This window comes from Trypanosoma brucei, chromosome 7 (genome assembly GCF_000002445.2).
Source record: "Trypanosoma brucei brucei TREU927 chromosome 7, complete sequence".
NCBI lineage: Eukaryota > Euglenozoa > Kinetoplastea > Trypanosomatida > Trypanosomatidae > Trypanosoma > Trypanosoma brucei.
This window is the reverse complement of record NC_007280.1, coordinates 1,104,395-1,126,623: the sequence shown is the minus strand read 5'-3', so window position 1 is coordinate 1,126,623 and position 22,229 is coordinate 1,104,395. Positions and strand designations below refer to the sequence as shown.

The window sequence follows — 22,229 nt, the reverse complement described above, 5'->3', positions numbered from 1 at the left end:
GGTAAAAAGTTGCACGTGGGTGGGGTGTGAAAATACTACCAGATACATTGACACGAGTGCAGGCTATTAATATTCATAACCCCGCAGTGCTAAAAGGACCTTTTAATCATTCCAGTGGTTCATACGCAACAAAATACAGTCACATCCATAAACCACCATTCAACACACATCAATATTATCATTGATACCGAGACAACTAACAGGATTTCAACGAGGCGAGTGAGGAGACAGAAAACTTCCCGAATATGGATTCAATTGGGAAGTATATAATACACACATTCCCATATTACGCTAACAACTTTGCAAGGTGGTGCTAACGGTAAAATGAGTAATACACAAAATGTATGTGGTATAATATGAAAGATGAAAAAGTAGGGAGGGAAAGGAAGGGGGGGCTCAAAGTAGTTTCCGTGCATGCAGTAACAGGAAGACCGCGTGTGCAAGATGTATTTAGACACTGAATAGTAGCCATGTGTTGTCCAATGCATATTTATCAGTCGTACATAGGGCAGTCAAAGCAACAAGGTGGGCGGGAATAAACGAGCAAGAGGGGGAAAAAAAACATAAAATAACATAAAAGGGGATGGGAGGCGTTCAAACAAAGAATGCCACCCCAAGCTCCTCACCACACGTGGAGTGGGGTGCTGGTATATGCAGCGAAAAGCAAAAGCAAAAAAAAGTATATCAAAGAGACGCAGTGGAATGTTGTCCGCAACTAACCGCGCATTACTTCGGATTGTTGTCGCCGCTGCTAATGAAACGATGCTACACGCGTGTTCTCGACCTCCTCTGTTCTTGTTCTGGCAATGGTTCCCGCGAAGAGTCGTCATCCGGTTCTTTTTCCGCTTGCTTTTCCCATTTACGCGTTATGAATATAGTGTATGCTGCAATGAGAATCATGGCTATCCCTATAAAGATGCCTATTAACCGAACAGTCCAACAGGCCTTCCCACACTTGTGGAGCTCTGTAGTCGCAGCGGGGAGTCTGACACTAACGAGATGGACGTCTGAATGCGGATCGTGTTTATCTTTTGTGTGTTTGTACACCCCTTGCATTAACAACGATGTTATTTCGTTGGGATTCCATGTATGCTGCAAGTCGGCCCTAGGGACATCAGTCAACAAAACCTGTGTAACGGTTACTTCAGCTTCCATGCCATGCTCTCCCTGTCGCATATCGTCGACGGTGACGGAAGTGTTAAAAGCATGCCGTCGCAGTATTTGAGCGTAAATGTCAAGTAGAAGGGCCGTCTTTAGTGCATTTCCGTCACTGCCTATGACAGTGCCCCAGTTCCCACCACTTAAGGTGATTGTGTGCTTCGATTTGCCGAACGGCTCCCCGGGAGTGGAGTAATCATTTGAATGAGCAAAGCAATCAGCACACCTACCAGGAACAGGAAGCAGCAGTAATAACACAGTGGTTGCCGCTAACAGGGAAAGGGGGAAAGCCTTCATCACCATTACGCCAAACTTTTGTTTCTCGTCGTTGCTGCTTTTCTTACTCACTGTGTGTTACCTTTTTCTCCACTTACTTGCTATGGGGTCTGTGCAAACATTGAAAAATTATGGGAAGAGTGAAGAGAAACAATGATGCAGTGATTTGTGCTCTTGAGTTTGTACGGGTGTTCGCGTGTAGGCGGAACACGGGAATACAAGGAGAGGAACATTGGGGCTTATGCGTGTGCACCTGCGACTGGACACATGCTCTAGTGCCCTTCCATCCTTCCTTAAGCCCCTACTTTGGGTTACGTCTTACACGTTTATTGAGGGACCTTTACAATAATACTCCCCACCGAATAAAATTAACGCTCCATTTTACTTCCTAGCATAGGCTGCAGCCCTTTGTCACAAGGTAGAACTTTAATTAAGATGCAAAGCCACCACATGACTGATTTATTACCAGCGATACATTGCTGGGATGTGTTACCTTCATTATTGCTCTTCTCCCCAGCGGTTGGGTTAATGCTTCTCTCCTCTTTGCTCTTCATGGAGGACACGACTGTGATACCTTTGTTTGTACCCCTGGACTTTGCTCACGTCGAAGAAGCGAGCCTTCTCGCTGTCTTCGAGTATCTTACGAACAAACTGCAAGCCGGAAACGTTATAGTCCATGCGCGTTGCTGATTGATCGAGGCCTTCAGCAATCATTCGGCGGAGGGCGGCTAGACGGCGTGCCCCACGCGCCTCGGACACTTCACCTGCAACGGCTACGCGAGCGATGTGAGTTGTTGCCACCGAAGCCGGTGTGCCAACCAAAGCGAGCAGAATTCTCGCAGCGGTCTCATAGTTAAGCACGGCCCGTTCCTTCAGCATCTGCTCGACGTAGTCCAGCAAGGCATCAACATGTGTGCTCGTGAGGTTGGACAGCGCGTGACGCAAGTCACTGGGTCGCACACTTTCTATGATGGACCAGAGATATTCCCAGACGGTTTTGTTCACCAGAAGCGGGTTTGGGGGAGCACTATCCGAGTCGTTCTTCCGTCGTTGTAGCTCCACTGACACCAAATCGAGCGCTTCCATTATCTTTTCCGCGGCAGCGGCAGTTGCCGTAGTCGCATGACCCGCCACACCCACTTCCTGCTGGTGTTGGATGCCATTTAAACTCTGCATCGCTGCTCGCTTTGCTGCCTCCTCATCCATCGCCTCCTGAGCTAACCGTTCTTCTTCCTCCGCTGGGAAGACAATGTCAGAGGTGCGTAAGAAACAGCGAATGCATTTGTCAACTCCCGCTGTCGCAACACATGTGCTATTTGCCGTCGCCGCAACCGCCCACACACCCCGTTGGTGCTGACGGAACATTTGGATCATTATCCAGTTATCACCGTCCCAATGTTTGAGTGTACCGTCAAGTGAAACAGTTAAAAGTTGGTGAGTATCCCGAAAAAAAGCAACGTCCGTCACGTAGTCATCGTGAGCATGAATAGAACGATGACAATCACCAAAGTCCGTCCCCCACAGTCGCAGAGCTTTGTCCATGCCACAAGAGGCAATGAGAGTACCGTCAGTGCTGAACGTTGCCGCGGTAGGTGGAAGTTTATGACCGTAGAGGGAAAGGTACGGCTTCATTGTGTCAGCAAAGAACAGCTGAATGTTTGTGTTTTGTAACCCAACCGCGAGGAACCGCCCGTCGGCACTACACACAGCGAACAAAGGACTCTCCGTTAACTCGAGTTGTGCGCTTTGCAGTAACTGAAGTGACATATTCTTTGTATCGGTCTCTCCATTCCCGTTTTCATCGGTTGGTTCTGGAGTATCGGGGGATGAGTTTTTATGGCGGTGAGACGCTGCTTGAGAGCCAGAACCAGAAGAGGCGGCATCGGAGCCAGCCTTCACCATAGCAAGAGTCCAAACGATCATGCGACGGTCAGCACCAACAGAAACGAAACCACTTTTATCGGGGAGTGGAGTAACATGCCGCACACCACCAACATGCACTGCAGTGTCTGTGAACACTGTTTCCGCCGCGGGAAGGTCAACCAACAATACGGACCCATCTTTACGCCCTACACAGCACAGGTTTGAGGCGATGGCTGCAACAGCAACGGCATCGTCAAGCGCGACCTGAGATGTACATGTGAGCGACCCTGTTTTATCACCCCGCTTCACATTTGCCTCTACGGCATCATAGAAATCGTGCTCGTTTCTGTGATCCTCTTCCGGGTCTTTCGTGGAGATGTTCCACATCATCAGCTTTTCAGAGCTTAACGAAAGCAACGTCGTGTCGTCGTCGACAAACTGCAACGAGCGGATGTCAGACTGGTGTCCGCTGTAATCCATCGTATGGCGCATCGAAAGGTTCTCGAGCGACCACATAGCAGCAGCTGGGGGGTCGCCGCATGTCAGCGCAGTAGTGAATGTGCGCACTGTATTGTTGTTAAACGTTACAGCGATGTGGAGCTGTCCAGGACTACCACTACCTCTGCCACCGCTCATGCCTGGGAAAGGAGGAACGAAACAAGCACTACGCACCTTCTCGTCAAGAAAGAAAGTGCGTAACAAGGCCATCTCTTCCATGGCTGTAGCGTGGGCAGAATGCGTGCTTTTGCTACCCGCGTCATTAGCCTCACTTTTGCCATCAGTGGTTATTCTCGTCGGTGGCAACTTCTCCTCAATTCTATCCTCATCACCCGGGGCGTTGGGCTCGTCTCCATCATCCTCTGCCACATCGTTCAATGGGGCATTACCGCTATTCTTTGCCTCCCGACGCTTACGTTTCCGCGCAACCTTCCGTCGCACATCGTCGCGGGACAGAATACGAAAGATTTCCACAGTTTTGCTTGTGCACGCCAAGAGAAAGTTGCCGTCATATGAAAAGGAAAAAGAAGTTATTGGCTTCTGGTGTTTGCGCGGAACACCTCCGTGCTCTGTGACGGCACCCAATTCCTTGTCCATTTCACTTGATGCAGTGAGCTCTTCCGTATTGAACACCTTCAGTTGACTTTCGCGGAGGCCACAGTACAGCCGACTACCGGTAGCATCAATTAGTATAGACGACACTTGTGTATCCGATGCGACAATTGTCTGCAAGCACTGACGTATGGATAGTTCCCACACTTTAATCAGACCATCCGATGAGCCCGTGACAACTACTAAACGGCCTGTTGGGCGTCGTTGTGGTACGAACTCCACACCGACAATACCTCCCCGATGCCCACGCAACCGAAAAGAGGGCTCTTGAGTCACAACATCCCACACGGTAAGATCGGTATCTTGTCCCCCGCTACAAAGGCAAGCGCGCTGCGAGTCTATGGCAACGGATAGAACTGATGTATCTATCTTGTGACCGAGGGCGTAGAAACGGCAAACTGGTTCCCCGTAATTCGATGTCGGACCACACGAAAAAACTGCCACGTGCCCGTTGTGGTATCCGACCAACAGCATCCATCCTTCTTGCTCAATTTGATTGAGGGTATTCAGTGGCGTTGCCGACGCTGTTGATGTTCCGACCATATCCAGTGGTACAACACGGAGGGCGGTAACTTCCAACGGCATTTTTCCTTCCCTAGGTATTAACGTATGTTGAAGCACACCGCTGCGCAGAGAGTACACCCGCACAGCCTCCAGACTTGCAGTGAAAATCACAGCAGAAGCCGCGGTTGAGGACTTATCCCTCCCCTGATTTCGGTTATTGCGTTCACTGTAAGTTGTCTTCGCCACTCCCGTTGATTTGGCATACGACGGACGCGTGATACTGCTGTAACATGAAAGGGAACCATTGCTCGCGACAGCACCACCCTGTGGGCCCACAACATACCGAAGATACGTCTTCCCAACCATGAATCCTACCTTCATTGAGTTTCAAGATATTTACGCAAGAAAAGAAAAATGAAAAACAAACAAAAAGAAACGGGTGCGTAAATAACTGCCGCCACCCGTTGCGTCGCCAAAGCAACAACTGGGTACACAAAGGTAGAGAAGTAGAAACAACAACAGACACACACACACACACACACTTCCTTTGGGTAGCACCTCCCTGAGGTTAGCCAATCCCGAACTTTCCCACCCCAACCGCTTCGTCACAGATGCGGTCACACCCGCCCCGTCCCGCTCAGACAATACCACCGAGTTTATTCTCCACCAACCACTGCCCACGCTCATACATAATACCTCTCACACGCGCACTCGTTTGTCGGGCCGTCACCTCAAACTCATGTCGCACCTTTCGCGCGTAGTAACTTTTGTCCGTAACCAAAAGTTGCTGGTGGCCGGCCTTCAATAGACGCCGGTACAAAACACAAGCCTGCTGAGCCGTGGGATCAACAGGTGGTGGATGGGTACTCGCCTCCAGTCGCCGCCGCTCCAACTGCATGCGGCGGGCCGCTGCTCGACCAAAATCCGGCCGGCCTTCTTTCCACCACTTCCTCTGGCCCCCGAGGCACGCAGCAGTGCTTCTTAACATATGAGAGAATACCGCCCGCGGATGCCAATGGAGAGGGGAAGAAACTCTCCGTGTAATACAAGGTCAAATAAAAACAAGAAGGAAAAGAGGAGAACAGTGGGGCATCCAGTGAACTACACATACAATAGGTAAGGAGGTTCGCTCTTTTCACCAAAGTTGTTGCACTTGAAAAATCACAACCTCGGTAACAATGGTAGAGAGTAAGAAACACAGCTAAATCACCCTACGGGTCTAGGGAGGGTTTTTGCCAACCCCTGATGAAAAAAAAAAAGGAAAAAAAACTCTTTTCTTGCCACACTACACTGATCATCCGCCCACTTCCACAAAGGGAGAGGGGAACAATCGTCGTTCCACAAGCAAACGACACGAGCACCTAAAGCAGCCAAAATAGAGTCCTTAATAAGTGAAACTTCACCTCACCTCCGCTCGCGCAAAAACATGAGGGACCCCTCCCAGAGTCGCAAGATGAGGAAAACAACTAAAACGCTATGTAGAAAAAGAAATAATAATAATAACAATCATAGCGATAACATCACTCTACCAGGGGGAGTCCGCTTTCTCCTGGCAAGAGCACCTCCCATATGAATAGTCCCTTATTTCAATGGGGGAAAAAGTCACGTGGTTATGCACCACGCCGACCACGAACATACGGTGCTGGAAGAGGAACGCTATGCATCGATCCGCGACCCAAATCTTTGTATTCCCCGGCACATTTGAGGGTTGGCGCTTTCCCTCCCCCTTTCCTCGTCCTATCCTCCTCCTCCTCCTCATTCTGCTCTTCAGTTCGCTCGCCAAATACGGCATTTCCCCCAGCAGAAGCGTCACAACCCTCAACATCGTGAGTATCCTTCATGTCACTCTCATCATCCGCAAACGTATGCAGCAGCAATTTCGACCGCCGTGTGACGAGGCGCCGCTGCCGCATCTTTGCCATATCGTACAAAAGGTCAGGAGCCAAGAGATAACGATCAAGCTCCAACGTCGAAAGTGCCTGTTGTTGCTCAGCCACCACCGCAGCCTCCTCACTCACAGCAGACAAACCACCCACACCGTTATACCACCTGTCGGCTTTAGTTTCTGTGAAGTAAATGCGACTCCTATAGTCATCAGGGTCGAAGGTGAGATCACGCAAGAGATAATCCGCAAGAGAATCAGACGTTATAAGAATAATAGGTGTCCCATAAACGATCCCCGTTCGCCGTCCGAACGGTATGTGTAACCTGGCCACGAAAGGGGATGTCACGTGGGGCACTGCCGAGTCACTTTCCTCATTTCCATCGCTGTTACACGACGCCGTGGAGTGATAAGACGGCTGTTCAATACCCGCGTGCTCAGCAACTTGGTGAAGAAATTCTACAATTTCTTCATACATCCACGATCGTGGCAGGTTATGCAGCTGAAGTGCACGTACCTTTGCACCGCTCGACGGAGTGGACATCTTCTCTTCCTCTGCTGCAGAAGTGAAGCGTGAGGAGGAGGAGGAGGAGGAGGATGAGCCCGCACTTGACGAATGCGCCTTAAAACCACTAGCGGCGCAGTCTGGAGATGTCTTAAACTCGTTGCGAACTGGGGCGTATAGCGCGATTGAATGAAACTCACCCACGCAACCCGAAACAATCGGAGTGGCAGAAAACAGCCGCCACGTGGGTCCACCGCAGCGGGAACGGGCAAGCGATGTAAACCACATGTTTCTCAAAAACAATACTCAATTTTAATCCTTTTTCAAAGCACGTTGCCCCGCAGACAAGGCAACAGCACGCCGCTACTCGACCCAGTTGTCAAAAGGAGGGAGCAGAAGAAGAAGGAAAAAAGGGGGTGAGAACCGTAAATGCGGATTATATTCCCATAAATGAATGGGTGAAAATGCTGTTTTAAGTGAAACCAATATGTTTGACGAACCCTCACTAATATTTGCAACTCCATGCCTCCACCTTCTTTATGGTTTCCCTCATGTTTGGGCAAGTTGGCACTTTATAGTCGTTCCAATGAAATCCTCCAATCCCTCCATCCCATTGCTCCAAAACCGTACGTATGAAAAGCAGGAATCACCGTATGTGCAGCGCAATCAAATGGCACAGCTTTAACCCTCTCGTTTCTCTCCTCCTTTATTTATTTATTTATTCTTTGAATAAAGAGGGAGGCAAACATCACCAGCTGTCGTAACAATAAACAATGCCGTGAAAAAAAAAATGAGGAATGAGCTTCGCTTTTCTTTCTCCGTTATTCTTTCTTTTTTTTTTGTGCGTGTGTGGTTCTTTTACGCTTTAAGCTTTAACCACATTAACTGCATCCTCCCGCACACTTTCCCGTCTCCCTAGTTTGCACAATCATCCACATTCATCACGAATTGACAACTTGTCTCACTCTGATTCGAACAGTAATCATTTCAATGACACGTGTGCGTTTATGCACACAAGAGTACCAATCCTATTCGCCCATATCCTCCGTTGCTTCCTTTTGTTTACGGTGAAATGCATGAAATAAAAAGATGGGAATTCAAGCGAGATCGGCCGCCTCTGAAAAGAAAAAGTAAGAACCTTTAAATTTCCTAATATATTCAAATGCATTCACATTATTTTCAAGTTATTATTGCTTTTTTTCTTTCTTTTTTTTTTTCTTGAGATTCGATCTGAGTTACATGAATACACGCAACGCAACATATCACAGCAACAACAATAATAAAAAAAAAAGGAACACTCACACGCAGGGAAGTTCCTCCAAAGGGTTAGGAAGCAAAGAATGCAAAAGACAAAAAAAAAAAAGAGAGACAAGAAGACGCGAAAGCAAATTGCGGAAAGTTATGTTGCGAAGCCGCATATGAGGATTATACACACTCCACTAGATTCCCTTTCCCCTGTCTACCAGTTAAAGCGCTGGTAAGGTCGTAGCAATAAAACAGCACAGCTGCGCCATAAGTGCTCGGGTACACATTCGAGGTTGCTTTCTTCCGCGTAACACATGCAGATGAAATATCTATAATATGCGTGTTCCTACTACCATAATAACATTCGATCCCTCATGTCGGTTTGATACGCTCCGCTGGCCATCACCGACAAGTTGCTCATCATCATCACCATCATCACCATCCAGAGGTCCTGTTTTACAACCTCCTCCTTCCCTTCCAGTTGCCGTTGCCTTTCCGCCCATCACAATATTACCACCACCACCAGAGCTGCAACCCTCTTCTTCACTTTCCCTATCATCATCATCATCATCATCATCATGTTTCATTCCCTTTCGATTTTTATCCTTTGGTTTTGCTTTCCCGGGGTATGTGACATAAATCGTCTTGACTACACGATCCGTTTCTGTACCAACACTTACTGGACCTTCCACTAATGGAAGAAGTGACTGCGGTATATCCGTTATTGTGGCACAACAGGGGCATAAAAATGTGAGTGTGTTGATGGGTACCAAAATATGCCGAAAGCAACAACCGCAGGTGATGTGGAGGTTTTGTGCAGGATTGATGGTGTTGCAGTTGCGGCAACGGCAACTTACGGCTCCTAAGGGATAACTTAATATCTTGCGGCACTTGAAGCACACAAGTTGACCAAACTGACTCATTGTATATCTATAAACAAAATAAAATATGTAAATATATTTATACCTGTGTGCGTGTGTGTGCGTATACTTTTTTTTTTTAGGAGGAACGCAACTCACTGTAATGTGTCAATCATACGGAGGAATTATAAATACGTTACAATTCGTGAAACATGGCACAAAAACATAAAAAAAACAAAAAAAGGAAGAGGAAAAAAAAAAGAAGCATGGAGAGAGTCGAGTGAGTAGATAAAATAAACGAACACAATTTACGAACCCCGTCACGTCCCCTCCCCCCTCCACATAAATAAATAAACTTTCCACACCGTATGGGAGGAACAAAATGAGGGAGAGAGGCACTGAAACGAGGTATAAATATTGAAAAAGAATAAAATAAAATAAAATAAAAAGGAAAAATGTGAGTACTTTGAAGCCTAACACCAGCGATGTTGTCTCAATCTTTTCCAGTATCAGAAACCAAAACCAAAGACAAAAAAAAACAAAAACAAAAAACAAAAACAACAATCCCCTCTGTTTTCGTTTCGTTTCGTTTCATCTTGTTTCCTCCTATTTCTTCCCTTCTCTTTCGCGGTTTTTTTTCTTTTTCCTGCTCTGTTTTCTTTCCCTTCTCCGCCTATTTTGTAGTGTCACTGGTAGCTGTATGCCAAATGAACGAAAAGCAAAAGCCACACAATTATGTCAGAAATAAAAATACCAACAACAACAGCAACGGCGAAACTCCACCATTTTTCTTCCCTTATAATTTTAAATTCATTTTCCTTTCATACTAGCGAAACATAAGTTGTAAGGGAAAAGAACAACAACAACAAAAAAAAATGTTTAACAACACGTAAAGTGATAAGATAAAACAGAAGAGAAAGTAAAAAAAAAAAAAGAAGGAAGAAAAAAAGAAGAGGAAAACGCGTCCTGTGCCCAACAATTCCCACGAAAAAAACAAAACAAAACAAAAAAAACAAGAGGCCAACAGCACAACATTGCCTTCAACAATCCTTCAGTCCTCATCGTGTGGTGACTGAAGAGACGCGTCGTACCGCATGTGTTACGCCTGTCATGCGTCACACGGTTCTGCTTGAGATAATTCACCGCTAACCTCTCCGTTTCGTTATTCAAAGGTCATACGAATTAATATAAAAGAATCTTTTTTTTTTCATTATTGTTGTTTATTTCTCTTCCTCTTTGATTCATTTCTCATTCCTTCCCCCCTTTCCCGCCGTGGCTACTGGTGCACACCGGTAAAAAAAAAAAAAGAAAGGAAGGGAGATGAGAAAAGTGAGACAATAATAAGAAAAGGATGTGTGCAACGATACCACAGCAATCCACTCTGTTTTTTCTTTTCCGTTTTGTTATTACCCTCAAACCATAAAAGTATTTAAACATAAAACAACAAGAAAAAAAAAAGAAAAACAAAAAGAAGAAAAGAGAAGTAAAAAAAAGGGGGGGCGACAGTTTGATACGAACATGCAAAACAACTTCACTAAATGAAAGTTTCTCATGGCGCGTGTACATGAGAGTGTTGTATGTATCTGCCGCTCAGTCAACAGGTCATTATTTAACTTTCTTCTCGACAGAACCGTTGCTGACGCCGGCTGTTGAGGAGGGACCGCCAACAGTCGGGCGCTTGGGGGGTCGAATGTACGACGCCACAAACATCTTCGAGAAGAGGTACAAATAACTGGCGTACATCACCAATTGAATGCGCATGTTCGCTGGCGACACACCACATCCGCGACCCCCCTCCCCATGCAACTCCTGAAGTGCAAAAATAGTCACATAACAACCCACAACCATTTGTAGTATCTGTATAATTGTGATGTACGGCGCAAGTGGGCGAACTACGCGTTTGTATCCTAATGCTGCAAGGGCGAAGTAAAGGTACATGACGGAATGTACGGAGTAATTCATAGCGGCCACCCAAATGTATGCGCTACTCCCTACACAGTACGTGTGCCATGAGAACAACAGAACTGTCACATGGTGATACCAATGAAGGAAAGGCAACTCCTGTTTGCCCTGCAACACGAGGAATATCGTGTCAACAAGCTCCGGTATCTTTGAAAGAGCGAAAATACCCATCCAGAATCCAACATTTGTTGTGTAAAATTCCGTTTCCTTGAAGTCACAGGTGGCACCGTAGAACCCCTTATTGGCAAGGTTACGCAGAAGTACAGGCGTCACAGTGCTTGTGCCGAAGATGGAGAAAATTGAAAGCGCCAAATTCCACACAACCATCGACCGGCGAACGATTGGAGAGCCGGTGCCGTCAGCGCTTCGGGCTCCAGCAGCAGCAGCGGCCGGGTTTGTGCCAACAAGCTTAGCGAACAATTTTGGGCCAATAAATACGAATCCAAGGTAGAGGAAAGAGATGTACAACACAACATCCACATTGGCAATCATCCAATCACGCACTGCGAGCCCATTCCAGTCCTGCTCAAGCTTCTGAAGTTGTGGAGGAGTAAAAAACATTTGTCGTGCTTAAGGATGTATTATATTCCGGTTTTCTTGACGCAGTCGAACTCGATGCACACGCTACCTCTTTTTTTTTCCTTTACTTTCCCTTACTTCTTTTATTTATTTTTTTTACTCTTTTTGTATGCCTTTTCTTCACTATCGTGTATGTGAGTGGGCGCGCAAACGTCCAGGTTGAAGGAGGCAAACAAAACAGGAAAAAAAACCGGACACAGAAAACAACAAATGAGCGTACTGAAGGGAGAAACGAAGAAGTTTAAACACGGCGAACATCACATTTACATAATATTCATCGAGTTAAACACGAATCGGCCTTCCGATTGTAACTTCCACAATCCCTGCTAGTGTTTGGCATTATCATAATTAAGTTAGGAAGTGTTTGTCACGACAACCCACAGCAGCACCCCATTTCTGGAAAATAATTTTACATTTACACTCAACAAGAACAACAACACCAACGGCGCAAAAATGTGCGTCACCTATGCTTTCCTTTTACAGTATTATCCCCCCCAAAAAAAAAACCACCCATAAGACATTACAGATAAGAAGAATATAATCCGTCTCTCCTTCGTGTATCACTTCATTATGCACCAGTAACTCCAACAGCCTCAAGTTGCAATTAAAGTTACAAAAAAATAAAATAGCCACGATTAAGTTTTTAGACGGAGTCAACCGGCTGTTTTCCATTGGCGTCGGCATCAGCTCCCCACGGCAGAAAACATTTCCCATTTCTCATCGACAGATGAATTATTTTATTTATCTATTTTTTTTTTTAAAAACCGCGCCTTTTTTCTTTTTTTTTTATTATATACAAAGCACTTTCAGCTCACGCTCACGTCAATGCGCTTATTTAGTCATATGATTTCACTAAACGGCTAAAGTAGTGGAATATAAGGTGATTGAGTGTAGAGAGAAATGAGGAGAGAAATTAAAAAGGTGAAAAAAAAATTAATAGACAAACAAATCCGCTGCGATATTCATGAGAACATTCTCATGAGTGAACAACCACGAAGTAGCGTGAATGTTTATTTTATTACAATTTTTTTGAAATAATAACACAAAAAAGAAAAAGAAGGAACAATAATGATAATAATAATAATGATTGTAGTAAAGTAGTCGTCAAAAGCAACCAAAAATATAACGAAGAGAGTGATTGGTTGTGAATAAATGAGGAAACAAACACAACAACTACGAAAAATAAAATAATTACGAGATAAATATGAAATTATTATATTTAAAAAAAATGATAAAAAACTAAAACGAAACGAAATAAAACCACTACTCTCCCCCCCCCCCAAAGTGGGGAGGGGATTTAGAAGGCGAAACAAAAAAAAAAAGAAACATGTGTATATGCGTTTATATGCGTCCATATGAATGCAAAAATAATTATGCATGCATACATACATACGCACATATACACATACACATACATACACATATGCCACGAGCTTTGTTTATAAATTATTGGGCTCGTGGTAGCGGTAAGTTGAGAGGACATAAACGGGGACCATGGAGAGGGGGAAAATAACGCATCGGAAGAAATAATACATTCAAGCCATCTGTTTTCCTACTTTTTTTTTGTATTGTATTGTAAGTATCTACTTTGTTCTTTTTCTTTTTCCTTTCTTTCTTGGCATTTACTTCATTGTTATGCCCTCCTTCACGCACAAATTTTCCTTTTGCTTTTCCCTTCCGATTGCTCGCATATCAGTTGTGATTCCTCACAAGGTAATTTTTTGTTTTGGAAAATTTGCTCCGTCCTGCTCAGTTTGGGTCTTAATTTTACTTGCGCGCTTGTTTGTCTTTTCTTTTATTTTTTTTTTTCGTTTCAATAGCGAGTATTAAAACAGTCGAACGTGCCAAACTGTTTTTTCTTCCCTCATCCCTGCCATTCAAAATTGTCTGCTCCTTTTTGTTTTTCCCCTCTCTCTTCCTCGCATACCGAAACGCTGCGACGCATCGCGTTATGGTTTTCTTCTTCCCCTCCATTCCCAAAAACAAAAGGGAAGAGGGTAATAAATAAATAAATAAAAAGGCGTTAGTTCATTAGTCCCGTGCCAGTGGCGTTTCTCCCCCTCATCCCCTCCCCGGTTACCCACGTTTCTACAACAAACAAACAAGAAAAAACAAAAAAAAATTACCCCGTTGTTGTTTTCTTTACCGTCCCGTACTTCATTTCGACTTTTCGGTCCTCTTTTTTGGTTTCAGGTATGACTCAACAAACAGCGCAGCGAAGAGGTACAAATAACTCAAATACATCACCACTCCCATCCGAGCGCTTGCTTTTGTCACATCGCAAGTCTGTGGCCCATCAGGTTGAGGATTGTAAAGTACATATGCGGAGTACATTGTTACAGCGCTGCCAACTATCATCTGCAAAATTTGCATAATTGTAATAACCGGAGCAATGGTTCGCATAATCGCCTTGAATCCACTGGCACACATGGCGAAGTAAAAGTACATGACGGCATGTACCGTCAGGTTCATGGCAACAAAGACAAATATGGTACTACTTCCCTCGCAGTAGCTTTGCCAAGAGAAGATTAACACGGTGGTGTGGTGATACCAATGAAGGAACGGAGGTTGTTTCCCCTGCAAAACAAGAAGAACCGTGTCAAACAATTCCGGTATTTTTGACAACGCAAACACACCAACCCAGAAACCGACGGGAGAGTCGTAAATCATGTTTACATCCCTCTCGCAAAGAGCGGGAACAAGTCCCTTGTTGCTGATGTGTGCAATAGCGGCGGGAACAACGACGATCATTCCGATGACGGAAAAGGTGGACAAAAAGAGATTCCACATAATAAAAACGCCCTGAAGAAGTGTTGCATTGATTAAATTCTTTTCTCTGAGGCTCTTCACGACGCCTGGTCCCTTCCACACAAGCCCAAGATACAAGAGGCAAAGGAAGCCGGCAACATCCACATTATCAATCATCCATTTCCTGATAGCAAAACCGCTATAGTCTGTGACGTATGGAAACATCTCGTCGCACTTACGCCACTATTCGTTTAATTTCTGTTAACCGAATACGCTTCCTTCTCACCAGAAAGGCTCTGTGAGTTGATATATATATATATATATATATTTATATTTAAATATATTTTTACCTACTTTTGTATATTTGTATGCACTCAACCCTCACTAATAAATCGAGTCGTTCAGCGTATTTATTTTCTGTTAAAAAGTATCGTTTGCTGTCGTAACCTTTTCAATACCAGAACGACTCAAACAAATATTCATATATACCCGCGTGCATTTGTACGCACATGTATATATCCGCAAGAGTAGGTGAAGAAGGAAGAAGAAAGGAGAGAGACTAATTTTGTGACAAGAACTGAAACAAACGAAAGATTGGCCACACTACATTTATTACGCCCAATATTACGCGGTTGGACTCCCTTCCCCTTTTTTTATATTGTTTTCTTCCACCGTTTAATACGGGAGTTTAACGTTTGAGGGATATCTGTGAGCGAACCTTCACACGCACAACGGCACACACTCATATTATATATATATATATATATATATAATATAATATGTGTTTGTGTGTACATGTGTATGTATGTATGTATGTTTACCGTATGTGCGAAGGAGGAAGGAAACAAAGTGTCCCTGTGGAAAAATAGGGGAGCTAAAGGGGACAAAAAAGAACACAAAAAATATACGTTGCCACAATGCTGCTTATTCAGAAGTGACTGTCGTATTTTTTTTTTGTTCGGTCCCTCAAAAGAGAAAAATAAACAAGGGTAAAAAAAGATAGGAGAGGAGGAATGGAGTCAACAGAGTAGAATTGCTTGAGGGATACGGTGATGCATTATTGCCCTACCAATACACACACACACACCTCTTTGTGTGTATGCGCTAAATAACTCGTATGACATTTAGCATATATATATATATATATGTTCCTTTTTTTCGTTTTTATTTTCGTTTCCTTTATTTTTTGGTTCATCCCAAAGTGAAAGTAAGGGAAGGTGGAAGTTACAACTGCAAAATACACACACAAAAAACAATATGGTAGGGGAGTAGCAAGCAACCGAAGCGAACAGCTGAGCGTGCGACTGCGTGCGTGTGCATTTTTTTATGAACAAAAAAAAGAGAAAAGGAAATGAAACCAATGCAATAAATCGAACCAAGTGCAGGGACACGCCACAGATCATGCCTGCGACGAACACCACCCATCACTCTTCTCATTTTCCTTCTTTTCTTTTTACCTTCAACATTGTCAAAACACATAAGCACGTGAGCAGACACGCGTGCGTGCTCTTCCCCATCCTCCACTAAACTCCCCATTCTTTCATTTACTCTTTTTTCTTTATTTCCGCTGCTACGTGTGGAATACTGGCCTTATCCCTCGGACTGAGATAGCTGCGGTAGAAGAGCTGCGAAAAAAGAAGCAGGTAACTCACATACATTACCAAACCAGTATGAAGAGAGAAGTCTGTTACTGTGCAGCTCCTTCCCAACACATGCTTTACAGTGTACGTGTAACACACAACAATCGTACCCACCACCATCTGAAATATTTGCACAAATGTAATTATCGGAGCGAATGGACGGACGAGGCGACGGTGACCGCAGGCACATACAAAGTAGTACAAGTACATGATGGAGTGGACAGAATAGTTCATGGAGGCAAACCACAGACCGCTGGAAATTTTCTGCACGTAGGCAAACCAACAGAAAAGCATCACAGTGAGGTGATGGTACCAGTGTAGAAAAATAACCGGCTTCTTTTGGAAGACAAGAAAGGCCGTGTCAATCATTTCAGGGATCTTTGACAGGGCAAAAAGTGCAACCCAGAAACCCACATCACCGTTGAAGTAAAAGCTATCAGCCAAAGCGCACGTGGTGGTATAGAAACCACTATGTGTGATTATTGGTGAGGTGTTTGCGTCTAATTTTATCCCCGAGGCTGCCATGACAATTTCAGGATTCATGAACGCTTTCACGAGGTACGGAACGGTGTAATACGCGCCGCACATTGAAAATAATGTCAGAAACAGATTCCACACGATGTTGGCGGCCCTAAGATTGAGGGGCGGTTGACTCGCCATAATGCTTTTCGGTACGTAGAGTACAAGAATGAGATACATGACGCCTGCGATGTAAGGAACCGATGGATGATCCAACATCCACTCCGCAAGAAAGGTACCTTGGAAGTTATTTATGTAGGCATCGTAGGAGCCCCCGAAGTTCATCAACATCTTCGGCAAATCACTTAACAATAGAAGGAAAAAAATAAAAAACAACAAAAAAAACCTAAATTTTTCTTAGGGGAGAATGTATGTTGTTGCCTGTATGCTTCCTTAAAATTTATTTGTCTTTATTGGACGGTTTCAGTTTTTTTACCTCCCTGCACCCGCCTTTCTCCTTTGTTGCTACTTACTCTTCCTTTGTTTTCTTTTGTGAGCTGATCTTCACCCTCCTCCGCTAGGGTTCGTCAACAAATTTTTTGTCTGCTGCGAAAATGAGCCGGTGACGCGTCTCGGTTAAAGAGCCTAGCGAGATAGGTAACATTGACACGAAATAGCGAGAGAAGGGGGAAAAAAAGAAGGAAAAAACATCATTCAATACTGAAACCGAGCGTGGAGTTATCGAAAGTAAGTGCACAAGCAGAGGTAACAGACATGATGTGATTACCTGTACAAGCAAAAGAATGAACGTACTTTAAGAACATAAACAACAAACTCAGTATTGTGTGCAGATAAAGCATGTGGAAGGAAACTTATACTTATACGGTCGTACACGAGATTCATCACAAAACTCGCACCCCATTTTTTCATTGGAATATGGTGAAAAGGGAGGGGTGCGACACACTGCAGAAATCAAGCCATCATACAAACAAGAAACGCAAAGCACTTAATTACGCGAATGCTTTACCCCCAACCGCGTGCCTTCTTGTCCAGGCGGTGCCCTAAAAAATCAAGTACATATTTCCCCTCCCCTCCTCCACCCTTTAAATTTTGCGTACCAATGCATACGCATTGGAAGGAAGGGAAACGAATCCAGTAAAAGCCAGGGAAGAGGCTGTTTTACCCGTTGGGGGACAGACTACTTCTTCCAGCACTCCCGTGCACGTGGGCACACCACACCTCGTTGTTGTTACCCTTTTTCTACTTGATAACCCTCGATTCAACATCGCTCACCACCTCCTCATTTCGTCCGCCGAAATTTCTTAGAAGACCACTCACCCATAGGTTTCCTGTTTTCAATTGAACCTCCGTCGTTGCTGGAGGCGCGGGATTGGGGTGGCCTGTCACCCACACCAGTGTGATAAATGCGATTGTGGGTATGGTTTGTGTTATCACCGTTGCGGTGACCGGAAGATCCGGAGCTGCGACAACCCCACACGGATTGTTCTGCCTGAGGTGGTAGTTTTATTGGCTCCACAATGGGAGATGTCGCGTGTCGTGGAGGTGTTGTTGGGGTCGTTTTATTTGGCTGAGGCCCCAGTAATGGAGTGTTACTTTTGCGAGCAGATGTAAAACTGTGCCTTGGAGAGCGATTAGCGCACACGTTAGGAGTCTGCGCGGAATATAGCGGAGGTGAATCCTCTCTCTTGAAAGCCTTATGATCCTCTGCTTTCACTGCCATGTGCGTGTCTGCTCGTATTTCGTGCGGTGGCCGCTTGAGTTCTGCATGTCCTTTCCTTTTGTACTCGTCAATAAAACAGAGAAGTCGGTAGAGCCGTCTCCTACATATCTCCGCTTTAAACAGGTTAAACGAAGTGAAGTTGAGATTTGACGGGTCGTCAACAGCTGATGCTGAAGGATTATCGACGCTAACACCACCCGCGCTACCCTCAGTGCAGGGTCGTCGCTGCTTCTGAGACTTCGTAAACCGCAGGAACCGCGTCCCCGAGTTTCGACCTCCAGCACCGTTAGTGATCATTTTGACACGTCCCATTAATACCTCCTCATAGCTTGGAAAGGCTTCTGTAGTTGCGTTGCATTGCGTCGAATGGCGCGAACCGTTTGGACACCTTTGTTGTCCGTCAGAAGAGTTACGGTGCTTTGCGTCCTGTTGTTCCCTCTGGACGGCTGCTGTTGAAGCAGGGAGCACCATCGCGTCCCCTCCTCCGTTGGTATCTCGGTTGGGATATGGCGGCGAAGGCGTATCATTTAACGTTTTCTGCGTAGGCCTGTCATCAAAGTTCCACTCTTCCTTGCTCAGTAATTCATCTAACCACGTGCGCGCTGGCGGTCCTCCAGGCACACGCGGTGACGTACGAGCCTGAGATCCCAGTTGTCTGTCAGTGATTTCCAACAAAGCGATGAGGGCAGCATACATTGTGACAACACGACTTTCTGACATTCCAAAGACAAGCGACGGTCTCAGTAATGACAACACATCCTGTTGCACCTCGCGCCTAAGTGTTGTAGCCGTGTACTTCTGCGACACGTACAACATGTGGTGTGTTGATCCAAAGAGGCTCTCTGTATCTCTCCACCCGAGTGTGGAAGAACCGTTCATGGGATGTGATGTCATCGCCGTCGACTCCCGGACGGAAGCTAACGCGTCCAGGCGCGACGCGAGCATCGGAACCCTCATGCGTCTGCGAATACGCCCACAGCGCTCCAGCCGCCGAACCACTGACTGCCATTGCACAGAACCCAAGTCTTGCCGCGCGCAATCAATCACACACTTAGCGCTGCTGCTTTCCACGTTCGCTATAACAGGGCCACTGAATTTAATATGGATACGATGGGCATCCCGTTGCGACTGTGGACGCGCGGCGCCCGGCAGCGATTGATATTGATTGTTTTGAAATTTGTCATGGTGATGGCCACGGAAATGCGGCGATTGCCCCACCGAAGCCTGTGACGCCTCCTCATGTGGTTTCTCACTTTTAGCACTAGAGGACATTCGTTTCTCAGGAATAAGCTCCACCTCCACGTCACGGAGTTGAGGGGAGTTAAACGTTATGCTTTTGTTCGTGCTGTCAAAGGTTAAAGTCCTCTGGGCGGAACCAATGGCCGCGAAGACGGCAAACTGCTCTGCGACATAGCAAAGAAAATAAGTTCCGTCGATTTGTGACATTGACTTCTCACTCTTCACATTTATGGTATAGTTAAATTGATAACGCCGCGTGCTTTGGTGTTTGCGCAGAATGGCCTGAATGAGTCGGACAAAGTGAATTTCTTTTTCACGCGATGTCGCACTTCGAACGTGCTGCAGTGCTGCAAGAAATGGTAGGCGATCGTTGGAGTGTATGGCAAAATATACACTTGTCCAAGGGGAAACTATCGGGGAAATTCTCCGTGACAGAGGCACTAAGCCATAATTCCCCGAGCATGCAGAGTCTCGCAGCACCTCAAAGGTGCGCACAGGGCCTCCGTACATTCCACTACTACTTGCCATATCAGCTAACTCAAGCGCAGGGATTGAAAACACCTCAGCGAACATGTAGAGAAGTGCATTGGCACATGGGGATTGTAAAACGTGGTGCATAGCTCCGGCAAACGGAGAACTCGTAGTAGTAAGTGAGCCACATGCCCACGCAGTATCCTCTTCGGCTGCAGGTATAGAGGCGTTACCCGCTGCTTCTGCTGCATTCGGCTGTTGATTGTCATCATTCAAGTTTTCATCACCACATTCTTTCGATCGATAAGAGGTACGCTGCGGATACAGCCCATTCTCGTCCAACCACTTACCAACACGCGCGGACACACTGGCACTTGACGGTTTAGAATCAAACAATCGAGCCAACTCAAGTAGGGCTATCATCGCCGTGTGTTCAGGTGAAATTTCGCTAGGAAATGGCGTGCCATGAGTTTGTGTGGGTAGCCGCCTACGTTTTTTCATCAGCAGGATGGAATCTTGATACCACGAAATGCGACGGGGATGCCAAATACAGCTAGGAACGCCGAACTGTGCTGTTACCGTCATCACGTTACACATGTACTGCTCTCCAACGCTACACGACTCAAAGAAATCGGGAAGCACAACCCCGATTAGAGATGAGAGCAACTCCACGTCAACCCATTGCAAGTTTTCAATCCGCTCACGGTTATCAGAAGAAGCTTTTGGGGATTCCCTCAGATCGTATAACTGTCCACCTAACTGAAAGAGGGGAAACGGCACAGCATACCGGTACAAGGTCAAACTCAAAAAGAGCGCCCCTCCCCACATCGCCATTGCTCCCGACCCGGGCGTCCCCGGGAGCACGAACAGCATGGCCAGGTCGTACGCCGCCCGCAATACCTGCGAAAGACATTCACCTTTAGGGAGTCGTATGCCCGAGAGCTGCTTCGTTGACTGCAAAACTGATATCCATTCATAGAAAAATGAGTACAGAGAGACGGCACTACCGCCAGTTGCAACCACAGCATTGTTGTCCCCCGTGGCAAAACCACCACTTGTTTCACCCTCCACCATGCTGCGGTCCGGACCCCCCTCCTCCTCCTCGCTCATATTCGCCTCATCAAACCTTTCCTCAACAATGTCATGATCAGCGGTAGTGCCCGCGCCGGTTCCGCAGTTCCAGCATTTCAACTCACTATCTTCTGACGGCAGCCATGCATCTTGCGTACCGCAGTTGGTACAAGAAGTTGGACGGTGCGACCACCACACCAAATACAGCATTTTATCGTGCAGTCTCCATGTATCTTTCGTGTACGGGTCCTCCAAAACGTCACAAAACGTTCCGCACATTAGCGGATGTTCACACCGGGAATGTTTTCCGCTCCGATCACCACCAATGTGCTCCTTATTACTAGTAATACCATCATCACCACTGTGTCCGTTAGGGTGGGGATGATGGTTGCCATTGCTACTTTCACTGCTGGGCGGACAATTCGCCGACCCGTTGATTTGAGCAGACGCGGCAACAGCGCGCAACACCGACCCCGTAAGCCCACACAAGTCGAGTAACTGCGGACGTTTTAGTGGGGTAAGATGAACGACCATCCTGTGGGGTGACCGGACTAGGTCGAAAAAAAACGTGTGCTAAGTTACCACCACTCACAAAAATAGCATGTGTACGTTGTGTAGAAAGCACGGCAAAGTAGGTGGAAGCACTGGAAGAAAATAAATAAATCGCAGAATATAAGTACTGCATGCGCACAAAAAAGAAAAAGTAGGCACGTGTGGATGAGCCCAGCAAGCCGCGCTCTCAAAAGGGACCATCAAACAGACCCGACCTCCGTTCCATGGAAGTAACACACGTAAAGTGGAGATACTGCTCTATATAGTTCTCCTTCTCAGCACACACACACACACACAATAGTGGCACCACTGAACTTGAACTCCGCCGCCGTAGTGTGTGACCAACACGCAACCGTTTGCCCGT

The 22,229-nt window shown here is 45.9% G+C and overlaps 9 protein-coding genes across 9 annotated transcripts, besides 24 other annotated features; all 9 read right to left on the bottom strand.

Moving 5' to 3' along the window:
* Positions 1-744: part of a sequence feature (Repeat region unresolved, may contain misassembly.) that runs on past the window's edge.
* Positions 1-22,229: part of a sequence feature (sequence corresponds to BAC RPCI93-5F10) that runs on past both edges of the window.
* Positions 766-1,461, bottom strand: Tb927.7.4230 (hypothetical protein, conserved; the record flags this gene model as incomplete). The annotated part of the gene is made up of 1 exon (XM_840953.1): positions 766-1,461. The coding sequence occupies one exon, from the start codon at positions 1,459-1,461 to the stop codon at positions 766-768; it is 696 nt and encodes a 231-aa protein (XP_846046.1).
* Tb927.7.4220 (hypothetical protein, conserved) lies at positions 1,960-5,292 on the bottom strand (the record flags this gene model as incomplete). The annotated part of the gene is made up of 1 exon (XM_840952.1): positions 1,960-5,292. One exon carries the CDS (start codon positions 5,290-5,292, stop codon positions 1,960-1,962), a length of 3,333 nt encoding a protein of 1,110 aa, XP_846045.1.
* Positions 5,430-5,453: a microsatellite.
* On the bottom strand, positions 5,549-5,899 carry Tb927.7.4210 (hypothetical protein, conserved; the record flags this gene model as incomplete). Its single annotated transcript, XM_840951.1, has 1 exon — positions 5,549-5,899. One exon carries the CDS (start codon positions 5,897-5,899, stop codon positions 5,549-5,551), a length of 351 nt encoding a protein of 116 aa, XP_846044.1.
* On the bottom strand, positions 6,522-7,586 carry Tb927.7.4200 (hypothetical protein, conserved; the record flags this gene model as incomplete). Its single annotated transcript, XM_840950.1, has 1 exon — positions 6,522-7,586. One exon carries the CDS (start codon positions 7,584-7,586, stop codon positions 6,522-6,524), a length of 1,065 nt encoding a protein of 354 aa, XP_846043.1.
* Positions 6,626-6,680: a sequence feature (GA-rich).
* Positions 7,369-7,395: a microsatellite.
* Positions 8,492-8,518: a microsatellite.
* On the bottom strand, positions 8,873-9,466 carry Tb927.7.4190 (hypothetical protein, conserved; the record flags this gene model as incomplete). The annotated part of the gene is made up of 1 exon (XM_840949.1): positions 8,873-9,466. One exon carries the CDS (start codon positions 9,464-9,466, stop codon positions 8,873-8,875), a length of 594 nt encoding a protein of 197 aa, XP_846042.1.
* Positions 8,961-8,986: a microsatellite.
* Positions 9,098-9,123: a microsatellite.
* Positions 9,623-9,667: a sequence feature (T-rich).
* Positions 9,830-9,851: a microsatellite.
* Positions 9,917-9,964: a microsatellite.
* Positions 9,978-10,006: a microsatellite.
* Positions 10,007-10,074: a sequence feature (GA-rich).
* Positions 10,308-10,363: a sequence feature (T-rich).
* Positions 10,394-10,419: a microsatellite.
* Positions 10,841-10,896: a sequence feature (T-rich).
* On the bottom strand, positions 11,009-11,926 carry Tb927.7.4180 (fatty acid elongase, putative; the record flags this gene model as incomplete). Its single annotated transcript, XM_840948.1, has 1 exon — positions 11,009-11,926. The coding sequence occupies one exon, from the start codon at positions 11,924-11,926 to the stop codon at positions 11,009-11,011; it is 918 nt and encodes a 305-aa protein (XP_846041.1).
* Positions 11,995-12,065: a sequence feature (A-rich).
* Positions 12,675-12,708: a sequence feature (AT_rich).
* Positions 13,006-13,032: a microsatellite.
* Positions 13,143-13,183: a sequence feature (AT_rich).
* Positions 13,270-13,371: a microsatellite.
* Positions 13,943-13,963: a sequence feature (AT_rich).
* Tb927.7.4170 (fatty acid elongase, putative) lies at positions 14,102-14,917 on the bottom strand (the record flags this gene model as incomplete). The annotated part of the gene is made up of 1 exon (XM_840947.1): positions 14,102-14,917. The coding sequence occupies one exon, from the start codon at positions 14,915-14,917 to the stop codon at positions 14,102-14,104; it is 816 nt and encodes a 271-aa protein (XP_846040.1).
* Positions 14,999-15,036: a microsatellite.
* Positions 15,441-15,507: a microsatellite.
* Positions 16,237-17,142, bottom strand: Tb927.7.4160 (fatty acid elongase, putative; the record flags this gene model as incomplete). Its single annotated transcript, XM_840946.1, has 1 exon — positions 16,237-17,142. The coding sequence occupies one exon, from the start codon at positions 17,140-17,142 to the stop codon at positions 16,237-16,239; it is 906 nt and encodes a 301-aa protein (XP_846039.1).
* On the bottom strand, positions 18,092-21,592 carry Tb927.7.4150 (hypothetical protein, conserved; the record flags this gene model as incomplete). The annotated part of the gene is made up of 1 exon (XM_840945.1): positions 18,092-21,592. The coding sequence occupies one exon, from the start codon at positions 21,590-21,592 to the stop codon at positions 18,092-18,094; it is 3,501 nt and encodes a 1,166-aa protein (XP_846038.1).